The 13,306-nt window shown below is 37.3% G+C and overlaps 1 protein-coding gene across 2 annotated transcripts in view; it reads left to right on the top strand.

Moving 5' to 3' along the window:
• Positions 1 to 13,306, top strand: part of rtn1b (reticulon 1b) — a 38,117-nt gene that overhangs the window by 21,814 nt on the left and 2,997 nt on the right. The window contains exon 1 of one of the 2 annotated variants that reach the window (XM_059512988.1): positions 5,294 to 5,491. The exons of the other annotated variant lie outside the window; for it this stretch is intronic. Coding sequence (XP_059368971.1) covers positions 5,419 to 5,491 — 73 coding nt within the window. The 5' untranslated portion in view covers positions 5,294 to 5,418. Of the gene's footprint in view, positions 1 to 5,293; positions 5,492 to 13,306 lie in introns of those variants that run through there. 2 annotated transcript variants of the gene reach the window in all.

Raw genomic sequence — 13,306 nt, 5'->3', positions numbered from 1 at the left:
ACAAAACAACGCATGTCCCATTGGCTGGTGGAGACAATATCTTTAGCCTATGAGGCGCGCGGACTCGCTTCGCCCTTAGGAGTTAGAGCTCATTCCACGAGAGCAGTGGCTTCTTCACAAGCTTTTCTCAGTGGGTCTTCTATGGAGGATATCTGTGTTGCGGAAGGATGGTCCTCACCGAGCACTTTTATCAAGTTTTACAGTCTGGATGTGAGAACGGCTCCTGGCTCCCGGGTTCTCTCCGCTTGAGCAGATGCTTCCTTGGATCCCAGCTATCAGGTACGTCAGGCGTTATGGTATAGGGTTCCAATACGGTGACGTCACCGCAGCATCAAAGTGACCTATGAAAGGGAACATCTCGGTTACGTATGTAACCACGGTTCCCTGAATAGGGAACGAGATGCTGCGGTCCCGGCCGTTCCATACCTTGATAGCATTCTTCTTCAGTTCATGAAATCTGAGCGAAATAGCACGTGGCACCCAGGTATACGATGCGTACGCATGCGTGGGGCGGTGCCAAGCGCTATTTGGCCAATAGGATTGGCGGGATGGTATAGGGCTTCAGACATTCGTCACACCGAGAGGTGTTCCCATACGGTGACATCACCGCAGCATCTTGTTCCCTATTCGGGGAACCGTGGTTACATACGTAACCGAGATGTTATCATCTTCACACACCTGCCACGGCAGCCACAAGTCGCATTGGAGTGACGTCAACTCCCCTTTGAACTGATTGGCTAGAGGCGCAGCTGTCAATCTAGAACTTGCGGGCCAATGGTGACGCTGAAGCCTGCCCTGATTTACATGAATCTCAAACTGCAACTTTTAGAAACGCAAGCGCAGAACGTGGAAACAAGGGCAAAGGGGAAAAGACCACAAGCACACAAAAAAATAACATATGAGCAGGAAACCTGATTTTGTTTGCGATTTTGGAAAATTTTGAATTCATGTTTCAGTTTTGTGTAATCCATGACTGCGCTGTTTGTTATTTAAAAAAATTGCATTTGTTTTTCGGTTTTGTGCGTTATTATTTTACACGTGTTTTCAAATATTTTATTTATGCTTATTATTTTTCGATCTGTGACTGCAATACATTTGGCGGGATTCTAATCCCATAGTGTTGTTCTGAATTGTTTATAACAGATTAGTTGAACAGTGACCAAATCAACACTGAGACATTTCTCAAAATATCGTGTATTATGTTTTACAGAAGAAAGTCATACAGTTTTGGAACAACAGAGTAGGTTAGAGTAGACATTATTTTATTTATTTTATTTGTATTTATTTATTTATAACTATCCCTTTAAGGCGAAAGACCTGTAATAGCTGCAATTAAAATCAAAACTGACTCAGGCTTGTTGGCCTCACCCTGGAAACTCCCTTTGGCTTTAAAAGCAGGAAAAAAGCTAATTTCAATGCATCAGTCCCTTGAGAATCAGTCATTACTGGGCATGCACAAGCTAGCTTATGTAATATTTTCCTAATATTATATAAAGGCAGGATAATTGTTAATGTGGAATTTAATACAATTTATCTTAGATATCAGTGAGTTTGCAAGCTAAATGAAGGTGATGAGGCTCAGATTTCATAGAGCCATTTCCTGCTTAACTGTTCACTGCACATGTGTCATTGCGTTTCTTCATCACTCAACAGAAGTGGTCCAGAGAAATACAACACAATGTTAGATGACATTTCTAATCATCCCCCAATCTCAAGGTCATGCACAAGACACATTTCTCTCCCTTAAGATGGGTGGCTTATGATTTAGATTTTTTTTCACACTTGACTGCTCCCTGCATCTGTTGTTTGTGTCTTCAGGATTCAGCAGAGCTCAGTGGAAATATCATGTGTGAAACTGTGAAAAATTATTATGGAAGATATGGCTGACCTACAGCAGTTTGTGCTTTATAAAACCATATGTTTTATGGAAAACATTTTAATCCCTTCAGTGATGGGAACAAATCCAAGTAATGATGAGTGAGAGATCTAAATAATGAAAAGTGGATGGCTATGTTTCCATATTTATATGATCCTAATCAATAATAATAAAAAAAAAAAAAAAAATATATATATATATATATATATATATATATATATTAAACAATTCAAACTTTTTTTTGTCAATTACAGGTAGATACATTTTTGTATTTTTTCCAATTATTATTTTGACTAAATAAATAATTATCGACTTCATTGTGTATTAGTAGATGAGTACGTCATTTGTTTGTGTCTGTTGAAGGCAGTCACCATCTTTTATTAATGCTCTGGCTTTGAGCTGGACTGTTGTTTGAAGATTTCATAACAAATATCACCCTGTGGTTCAGGTCAGTTTCTGTCTGCTACATTTGTGACCTGCGAGTGCTGCTGTCTTGTGATTACATAGCCCCACCGCAACATGGGAGGAGGAAAAATCGTATAATTATCTTATAATCGATTAATTTTCTAATGCAATCACTGTTTTATATGATGCTTGTCAGTCAATATATTCATCTTTACAGCACTTTGAACCATGAATACGTGTTTAAAGAAAGAGATCAGCTTTACTGTTGTTGCTAGTTTACCTTTATACGCGTGTGTGTGTGTGTGTGTGTGTGTGTGTGTGTGTGTGTGTGTGTGTGTGTGTGTGTTTGTGTGTGTGTTTGTGTGTGTGTGTGTGTGTGTGTGTGTCTGTGGCGTTTTGCAGATTAGGTATGGTGCCACAGTCTGTCTGGCTGCACCCTCTCTCCTTCCTCCTTTCTTGAGCTCGGTGTCTCACCGAAGCCTCTAGGAATGAGATGGCATTTGTATCAGCATTGACACATACTGAGGATGGGTATCAAGAAAAATTCAATTTTCTTCCAGCAGAGGGCTCAGTTTACCACTTGCTTTCTTTGTCTTGCTGTCAGGCCATAGACTGGAGAGAGGGGTTGTAATGCATTATTTATTATTAGTATATGTGTCTTTGCATAAAATAGAGATTTTTGACCGAGCTTTAAAGGGCAAAAACTGTTTTCTTGTCTGTATGTGTTCCTGTGTTAGTTAATTATGTTTATACTACTGCTTTCAAGTTTGAGGTTAGTAAGATTCTTTTGTTTTTGAAATAAGTCTCTTATACTCACCAAAGATGCATATGCTCAAAAATGTAAATAATTTTGTGAAATATTAGTCTGATTTAAAGTAATTGTTTTCTATCTGTATCTGTGTGTATGTGTATGTGTATGTGTGTGTGTGTATACATATATATGTATATATATATATATATATATATATATATATGATGTAATTTATTCTTGTAATGGCAAAGCTGATTTTTTTACAGCCATTATTAGTCATTACTAGTTGATGTGAGCATGATTCTTCAGAAATGATTCTGTTCTGTTTGATATTTTTGTGTAAACCTACAAATAAAAAAACAACAGCATTTAGAATTTTGAAATAGATTTTAAGCATTAAATTATATAATTATCAGCAGTTTCCCTTACATTCTTTAACAAACATTTGATTTTAATTTATGCAATGTGTTTAGGAGTTTGGGTTTATTATGGGGTTCTGAACCCACTCTAAAACAATGATTGTAGGGGGCAATTTACCGTTCACTCTATAGCAGGGTCATTTCACTTTTTTTGGTGGGGGTAAACCAACCATTAATCATTACATTGTCGTTCTCTATTTCTATTCTGCTTTACACTGTCTCTATTAATCATTTATCTTTTAAAATTTTCCTGTGTCATGAGTTCACTGAAAGCTTAGGCAAAGACATTATACATGCTAATTGCTATTGTTTGGATGTGCACCCCCCCCCCCCTTTTTAAGGATATTATTATTATTATTATTTTTTTTTTGTATACATAAAAGTTTAAATCTATACAAAGTCATGCTAAACGTCTAAGATAATGCACAATTCTCTTTTGTGTGATAAACTGATGCAGTTACTGATGCAGTTACTGTTATCTCTGACAGTACATGACATATGGGATCATGGCGGAGGTTCTCTGTGCACTGAAGTGTCTCAGTCTGCCATTCTGCCATGACTAGAACCAGAGGCAATGATTAGGTGATTTATGTCTGATACACTGTAGTATGAGATTTTAAAATAACATGTAGATAATATTACAAATTATTAATATAATAACTAATATCATATTTTTGTGGGACAGATCCTTAATAATGTGTAGAAGTGTGTGTACATTTGCATCTGAATTGTTTTTTACTACAGTAAGTTAACTGTGCTGTACTACCATTTAATTGTTTGTGTCAGTATTGGGTCAATACTTTTGTTCAGCAAGGATACGCTGTTCGAAAGAGATTTTTTCATTTATTAAAGAAACTTTCTTTTAGTCAAAGAAACAAATTTTTATTTTACTGATGCTAATAAGAAATGTTTCTTGAGCAACACATCAGCATATTAGAATGATATCTGAAGGATCATGTGACACTGAAGACTGGAGTAATGACTGCTGAAAACCTTTGTCATCACAGTAATAAATTACTTTTTAAAATACATTCATTTTAAACTCTAATAATATTTCATAATTATGCTTTTCAGTACTTAAATCCAATGAATAAATACTTCTTTCAAAAACATCAAGAAAATCAAGAAAATCGTATTAAACTATAGTTTAAACTAAACTATATATATATATACACACCACTTTAATGGGCAGGCCTGATGATATTGTAACTTTATATCTTTAAATTAGTAATGTTTACTTTTTATGTAGATTTAGTTTTGCAGCATCCCCACAAGTTTGCCTGGTCAGAAAAAGTCCCACTGACGTTCATATGGCCAGTCCATTTCTTACCACTGGACAGGACTGTCCACTTGCCTGTGAGCTCCTATTTCTTTTAGCCAAGAGCGCTGAGTCATTCTCTATATCTCATGAGGCTTGCCTCATGATGTCTCCTTCCTCACACACACATATACGCACACTCATGCTCAGTCTATCTGCAGGGTTTTAAAGAGACCGTTAAGCCAAAAAAAAGAAAGTTTTGACATCATTTTTTTTTTTTTTTTTTTACATAAAACACAAAAAGAGATGTTTAGCAGTATGTTCCCACTGCTCTTTTCCATTCAATGAAAATGAATGGACTGTCAAACTCGAAAAATGTAAAAACTGGGTGTATTTTATTCTGCATCCTTTTTAAGTTGTCAGTCATGATACTTTGCCCCTCCCCCACACATCTGCCTTTAACAAAATCGATTCTCAATTCCTCCACCAGTAGGCAGCACTATCGCCACATCTAGTCCTCCTCTCCTCCATCCCTGCCTCCCCCCCTTATCTGTCTCCTCCTATGGGTCATTCATGCACTGGTGTGAACCGGTGAGCGAGAGAGAAAGAGAGAGAGGGAAAACGACAGATACGGCGCAAGGAGCGGAGAGGCTGTAGCAGTAGCGTTAGCAGAAACCGATTCACAGTCCTTCCTGTCACCCAGCCTAGCATGCAGGCCAGCACCATGGCAGCCGCAGATTCGACCAAGATGGAAGGTTTCTGGAGCAACTGGAAGTGCAAGGGTAGGAGGAAGGGGATCCTGGGGTACAGGGGATGCAAGATGGGGGTGAATGTCGTGGGACAGAGAGGATGCATGTCTGGGGTTGATTATTTATTTATTTATTTGAGGCTGCTGGATTTTTTAGGAGAGGTCCATGTGGGATTCAGGAAGATGCTCAGACACGCCCGCATATTGTTTTTTTTGTTTTTTTGCATCGAGGTCGCCGCCATCATGGGCATATGAGAACCAGACTGGGGGGTTTGAGACAGCTGGGCACACCCTTTCTCTCCTCCCTCCTTATTGTACTTAGGAGGTCCATTCTGAATTCATAGACTCTGGGTATGTTTGATTAGAATTAATAGGTATTGGTGTGCATGACTGCCTCATTTTCAGTTCAGATGCGCAATTGGATGCAGATAGTTCCATAAAGAGCTGTCGAATGCCTTTTTCAAGTGTCTTCATGTTTGGCTTGAATGTGTTAATCATAAAGGCCTTCAGGCTGCATTGGGAGCAGAAAGCGACAGAAGACAAGATGAAAGAGAGATGTGTGGGGTGTGGCTACCTGACTCTACAGTCAGCTCTAGTGTTGTCTGTGACAATTGTTTATTCTGTTAAAGAATGGATGTGGATACATATGCATGTGTGTTTATGTTCATAATAATAGTGAGTTTAATTCAATATCCAGTGAAAGACAACTGTACATTCATCTTTTTAATAAATCAAATACCTAGACTATAGGTAGAAAGAAAGGAAGAAAACTAGAACAATTTAAGAGGGAGGGTTTCTGGTAGAAGCTATTTATATATTGAGCATTTAACATCTGTGACAGTTCAAGGGCTTATAAACACAAATAGATCCACATCAATGAATGTTATGCTTCTTTATGTTAGCATATTTAAATATTTATGGCGTTCAGTCTTTGTTCCTTTCATGTTTAAGATTTCTGGGAACATTTTACAATAAGGTTAAATTATTTAACACATTGGATATCATTAACTAACAATGAACTATTTTTTTTTACAGCATTTAGGACCATGTTAATTTAAAAATTAGTTATTGTTCGTTCTTTTATCTATCTATCTATCTATCTATCTATCTATCTATCTATCTATCTATCTATCGTATCTATCGTATCTATCGTATCTATCTATCTATCTATCTATCTATCTATCTATCTATCTATCTATCTATCTATCATTACTTACTGTCATTAATGCATACTTTTTATGCCTTTCAGCTAGGATTAATTTGGTATTTATTGCCTCCTTTTAGTGAAGAAGACCCCTGTGTGCATTTTCTGTTAAAGTGCTCTGTTGGCACTGCAACACTAAGCCATTACAAAAATTAAAATACAAATTAAGATGATAAAAACAAAGGTTTTTACTTTTTAATGCCATAAATGCCAAATATGTTGTACTGTTTGATGAGGATGTGCCTGTGTCAGCACAGGGTTGTGTATTCTTCATTTAGTCATGCCTGTTGGCTCAGGTTTGCTAATATCTGTTCTTTATATATTGATTCGATGCTACAAAGTCAAACCACAGCAAAGGGGCTTTCTTTTCTTAAGTCAGCAGTTTCTGTTTCTCCTCACAGTCTTCTCTCGCAAGTTTGTGGTTTAATCAAAACTGTGACGTGAATCGCCACATTGGCTGTTATGGTCTTGATGGTCATTTGGTACCAGGCCAAATCTCTGCCAGTTCTTCTATTAACTGCAAATTATAAAACAGATTTGATGTCCTCACTCTGACAAATGTGTTAGTCAGTTACAGCGCCATTCTTAATAATAAAAACTGGGAACCAATTGGATTAGATAAGAATGGAACAATCCAACTTACATCCCCAACTCATAAAAACCTATGCTGGAAATATTGAACCTAGAATTCAAGATGTGGTAAACACTAATGGTTATTCAATAGATGATAAGAGGCATTTGACAGCTAGGCTTAGCACAGTGTCATATGATCTCACATGATCAGAGCAGGATGTTGCAGAGCATCCTATTTAGTAGCCAATCTTTGTTAGGTGTCCCTACAACTACAGTGTTATGTAGGTCGAAGGTCTTTGAGGTTTTTGAGTATTCATCCTCTTTTAACCCAATTTGCTTGGTGATATTACAAGGTGCATCACATCAGACTGTGCTAATTAAATTTAAGAAAGGTGTTTGGTGTTGATTCTTCAGTTGTTTTTGGTAGTCCTTGCTTTGGGTCAGAATACCCACACCAAAATACTGTCATGGCAAATCCCATAATAATATAGAACCTTATTTGAACTTACTTTCTTCTGTGGAACTCAAAACAAGATATTTTGTAGAATGTTTGAGCTGTTTTTGACCATATAATAAGTGTCAGTGGGGTCCAATTTTTGGACCCCATTGACTTTCATTGAATGGGGTCCAAAATTTCACTTTTGTATTAAACAAGACATACTTCAAAATATCTTAAATTGTGTTAATTGAAAACAACATGAGAGCCAGTAAATGGTGACAGAATTTTCAGTTTTATATGAACCAGTCATGACATGTACTTGTGGTCTTGTTGTCTTGGTAGCTTAGGGTCTAGGTTTAAGTGCACAAGACTGCAAAGCATCCCATTCAACATTTTAGGATTTAGAAAGAGCTCAGGAGCGCCCCCTTTGTGCCCTTAATGATTACTTTCTGATGCAGGCTCTGCTGCGTAATAGTCTATACAGGATTATGTCAGAAAAGTGGATTCGAAGGGGGACTGTTTTGGGATAGGAAGGATCCTATGCAGCAGAGTTTTATCATCCTAGTCAGTGGTTGCTCAAGCAAGAATATATATTACATCCCTAAATTTGCCTAATATTTCAAATCTAACTTGTTTTATAATTATAAGAGTATACATGTATGCCCTATAGACTTATACTGTCCCATATAGGGCAGTATGATGAACCAGTCTAGAGAGTGATTAAACACAGCCATTAATTACTGCTGACTTTTGAATCTCTTTCTGTCTCACTGTGGCATCCATAATGTTTTCTTCACTGTTTTTTCCAGGCCCATTTTGTATGTTTATCTGGGGGCTGTTTGGGATGTCACAGCATGTGACACTTCTTTGAAAGAGCTTTTATTATTGCTAGAAGAGAAATGTTATTTGCCTACTGTCGTTCTGGAGCTCCTTGTCCCATGCCAAGATTGTTGTCATCCAGATTAGTGTGTAGTGTGTAAGAATGTTAGTCATAGGCTGTCTGAAGTGATCTCTTTGTTTAGGAGTATGATCCACTGATGTCAGGAGCGGGCTATGTGTCTACAATGGAGCATGACCTTAAAAGAACTATAAAATCTGCATTCAGGCTTGTAGTATATGCACATATATTGTTTATGTTTCTATAAATAAATTGTTTATGCCTCTCTGTAAGTATCTTTTACTGGTACGGCAGGGACTGTAATTATACAGCATGCTCTGCTGTGTGGTGATTAAAATAGGTTCTTCACAGCGATGCCATAGAAGAACCATTCATTCAAAGGTTCTTTAAAGAATGATCTCTTGTTGTGAAACAGAAAGGTTCTTCAGATGTTGAAGGTTCTTTATGGAACCATTTAGACAAAAAGTTTCTTCTGTGGCATCGTGAATTCATCGAGTGTATTTTTGAGAAGTTATATTACTCTCAGAATAAAAGGTACAAAAGCTGTCACTGGGGTGGTACCTTTTCAAAAGGGTCCATATTGGTACCTTAAAGGTATGTATCAATACCTAAAGCATACATATTAATACCTAAAATGTACAAACATTTACTTTTTGGGAAGGTACTGCCCCAGTGACAGCTATCATACCTTTTTTCTGAGAGTGAAGTTAAGGCTACATGGGTTTTATTTTAATCCCAATCAGTTAGATTTAGATCACTGTCCTGCTATATCACAACTTAATTTTAAGGGATCATGGTGACGTTTCTCATGAAGTTCCTGTTCCTGTTTTCAGCCTAGTATTTGCGAGCATCCATCTTTTTTAATTACCGCACTGCAGAAAATAAAATGGTATTTCAAATCTTTATTTTTCCTATAAAAATATTTATATCATGACAACTCTTGGAGAGTTAAGCATGCTAATGTACATGACAATGTTCATGTGTTTGGTCTTAGCAGAATGGATCTGCTATGCTGCTACTGCAGACCAATACAGGTGGAGCTGGACAAGGTGGAGGGTTTCTGAAGTGTGCTACAACTGTTACAGCAAGCACTAGCCAAGTATTTGAATGTTGAGCAGCAAGCTCATTGGCTGTTGATACAAAAAGAACCAATAAGCTGCACCATGTGTTAATAATGTAATTTTGTCAGATGAGTTTGCCCTATCGGACTGTGCCATCTAGAGTTTCACGACAGAACTTTGGATTTATCCAAAATGTGTATTTATTTATTTTTTGTCAGTAAAATACCAAATACCAAAATAAAATACCAAAATTGGATAAGATATATTAAATGTATTTATTTAATTGATCTATTACACTGCAAATAAATAATAATAATCATAATCAGTATTTTGTCTTTTTTCCAGTAAAAATAAGCATCTTGAAATAAGATAAATTTACTTGAGAAGCAAAACTGAGTAAGATATTAAGAGTTTTTTTAAGCACAACGCTGATCAAATTTACTAGAAAAAAAACAAGACAAAATGCCAGTTTGCCAGTACATTATGTCAGTGGTTCCCAACCTCATTCCTGGTGGCCCCCCGACACTGCACATTTTGCATCTCTCCTTTGTCTGACACACCCAATTTAGGTCTTGGAGTCTCTACTAATGAGATGATGATCTGAATCAGGTGTGTTTGATTAAGGAGACATGAAAAACCCTGCAGTGTTGGGGGGCCCTCAGGAATGTGATTGGGAACTACTGCAGTATGCAACATAAACAGAATTCTTGATATATTCTGTAAAAACAAGTCTTAACATCTTACACAATTTGACTTCTCTCACGTATATACTGGAAAACAAGACAAACATTTTTCAAGGAAATTATTTGCAGTGCAGTCACACAGCGATAGCTATTTTTAGCCATTCTTGCCCCCAAGGACTGGAGGGTTGTTAGCGGTTGTTCTTTAGCTGGATAAAAAAGGAGGTCCTGCATGAACGAGGAGCATGTGGTAGCCAGCAGTGGAGTGTTTTAGCAAGAGGGTCTTTGCTTGTGTGTCTGTCATAGCAATGTTACCTCCTGTTACCCTCCCCCATCATTTCATCAGCATCTTATTACTCTGTCTGGCAGGCAGTGCTAGGTGGGGGGTTGGGGGGTTTGGGTGGCTCCATCACTATAGCAACTGCATCACTGCTCACTCCACTGCATCCATCTCTTCAGTTTCCGTGGCGACCACGCTCCCTTCATCTCTCAAAGCTCAACTGCCAACTTCACGCCGACACATTTTATGCAAAGCTCACCGTAATGACCCCATAAACAAGCCTTAGTGTCATCGCATGCTGGGAAAGAGTGGGCGCAATGAGCAAGTCTCCTATTGTGTGTCGATTTCCACCTAAAAAAAAAATAGAGATACGTTTGTTAGCCCACTCTGATGCATAGAAAATGACTGAATATTGATCATTGGTTTTAATGAGCTGTTGAATTATAATGCATGAAGCTTTGCATATTGCATAAAGGAGATGACAGAAACAAAGAATCCCACGAGGTGTTTTTGGGATCCATAGGAAAAACTAACTTAGCACAGCCCAAAATAATGCTCTAGTTTTCAGGTGAGTATGACAGGACTCTGTCCAGCCCATGAAGCTCCGCTTAGATACATACCTGTGATTACAGGGACATGCTGCTATCAGATTATAATTATGAGCTAGATACGCTGCTTAATTTTTAACCTCTTGAGTTCAGTCACTATGTTGCATCATCTTAAATTGGCTGGAAAATAAAGAGTGGATGAAAGGGGTCTGGAATGGGTGTGGTGAAACAGTGGACTGATGTTATGCGACTACAACAGAATCCTTGTCCCCATGTCTGTTGGCATGTCGGTTAGATATTGCAAATCAATTAAATCACATTATGTATATAGCTGTGAGAATACGTACAACAATACAGTAATGATGCTCACAAAAGTCCAGGTAATGCTGGGAAATTTTAGTTTGAGATTTTAAGGCTTTCAGGTTTTTTAATACTGGTAAACGATGGTTAGTAAACAAACCATTTAGGGTGTACTTTGTCTTTATTCCTGTTTGTTGTAAGTTGTATTGGCCTGCATTAAAACCATTCAGTACCTTAAACACAATTATAGTTTACTGTCACATTTGGTCTGGGAGATTAAGGATGGACATCACATTATATAACATTTAAAAAGAGGCACCACGCACTGCCAGAGCTGTGCACCTGGTTCCAGTCTGTTGCCATGGCCACCATGCTGTCATTTGGCCAGAATTTTTTTTAATGTTTCCAAGAATTTGTGCAGAAAGAATGCAGAGACAGACATGGAAAGACAGTAGATGATGAAAAACCAACTATTTTCTACTTATGACTCATATTCCTATGGCTGCTTTCAAAATGAATTTAAAATATGTTTGAAATACAATTATTGTTAAATAAAAAAAAAGATTAAAGGGAAAGAAGTTATGTTAAATCAACAATATTGTAGCATTCTGAAAAAAAAACAAATAAGCAACAGAGGTAATTGAAAAAAAGGGCCAGAAATATGAATCTTAGGGCCAGATCTAATATCAGCTTGTAACAACAAACACTCTTTTGGCATGTTGTCAGGATTTACTAAAGACATGCAGAGAAAAATTTGATGAAAAGACGTGGACACAGTTAATTTTGTGGCCGATCTTACTGCATAGGCATTTGTTGGCGTGTCCCTTTCAGATACAACATTTCTGGTGAGGAGAATATTTAACTGTTGTTAGTAGATTGCACACACCTGATTACGATCAGCTCTGCTTGGTTGCAATGTTAATTTGCACTGCTCCTAGTAGATTGTTGTGCCGTCATAGTGGAAATGCAGAACTTTGCACTCCCATTACACTTTTATGGGATTTCATTTTTACACTAATTTGCCATGTTTGGTGGTGTTGGGTGGTGTTGGCGCAGTGGATAAGACACATGCCATTGGTGTGAGAGACCCGGGTTCGAATCCACGGTGAGACACCAATGTGTCCCTGAGCAAGACACTTAACCCCTAGTTGCTCCAGAGGCGTGCGACCTCTGACATATATAGCAATTGTAAGTCGCTTTGGATAAAAGCGTCAGCTAAATGAAAATATAATATATATATAAATATGTTTAGTAAATCTGGATTAAATTGTAAAGTTGTTCTCATAATTTTTGAGTTTCAGGAAATATATTGTAATGCCAACTTAGTAATATATCAAGGTCTGCATTTAGTCACACCAGAGGTGTTCAGCTGGGATTAGGACTTGCCTTTTAGCAGACCAGTCAAGTTTCACACTTCCACACTGACTGAATCAATCTTTTCTTTTTGAACCACAAACATTGTCAGAATAGAAAAGGTTTCTGTCCAAACTGTTGCTATAAAATTAGAAAGACACAATTCCCCAGAATATCATTATATGCTTTAAGATTTGTACTCAACACACACACACACACACACACACACATATTAAAAGTCATTATAAATTTTTGTGGTAATCAACAATAAACAAGTACAACTTAGCCACAAGGAATAACTTTGTAATTCCAAACCATGACTTTTGTTCTGTAGAACATTGACTTCCATTATATTGACCAAAAAATATTTAAAAAAAGATCTTCTTTTATGTTCCATAGAAGAAATAAAGTAATATCAGAATGACATGCAGGTGATCTATCCCTATAATCTCCTCTGCTTCCGTAGTCTTATGGCATAAGAAAGTATTCACGGGTTTACACTTCACAATCTGA

The sequence above is a fragment of the Carassius carassius genome, chromosome 27 (assembly GCF_963082965.1).
Source record: "Carassius carassius chromosome 27, fCarCar2.1, whole genome shotgun sequence".
NCBI lineage: Eukaryota > Metazoa > Chordata > Actinopteri > Cypriniformes > Cyprinidae > Carassius > Carassius carassius.
Note: the sequence above shows the minus strand (reverse complement) of the source record. Positions and strands in the feature narration are given on the sequence as shown.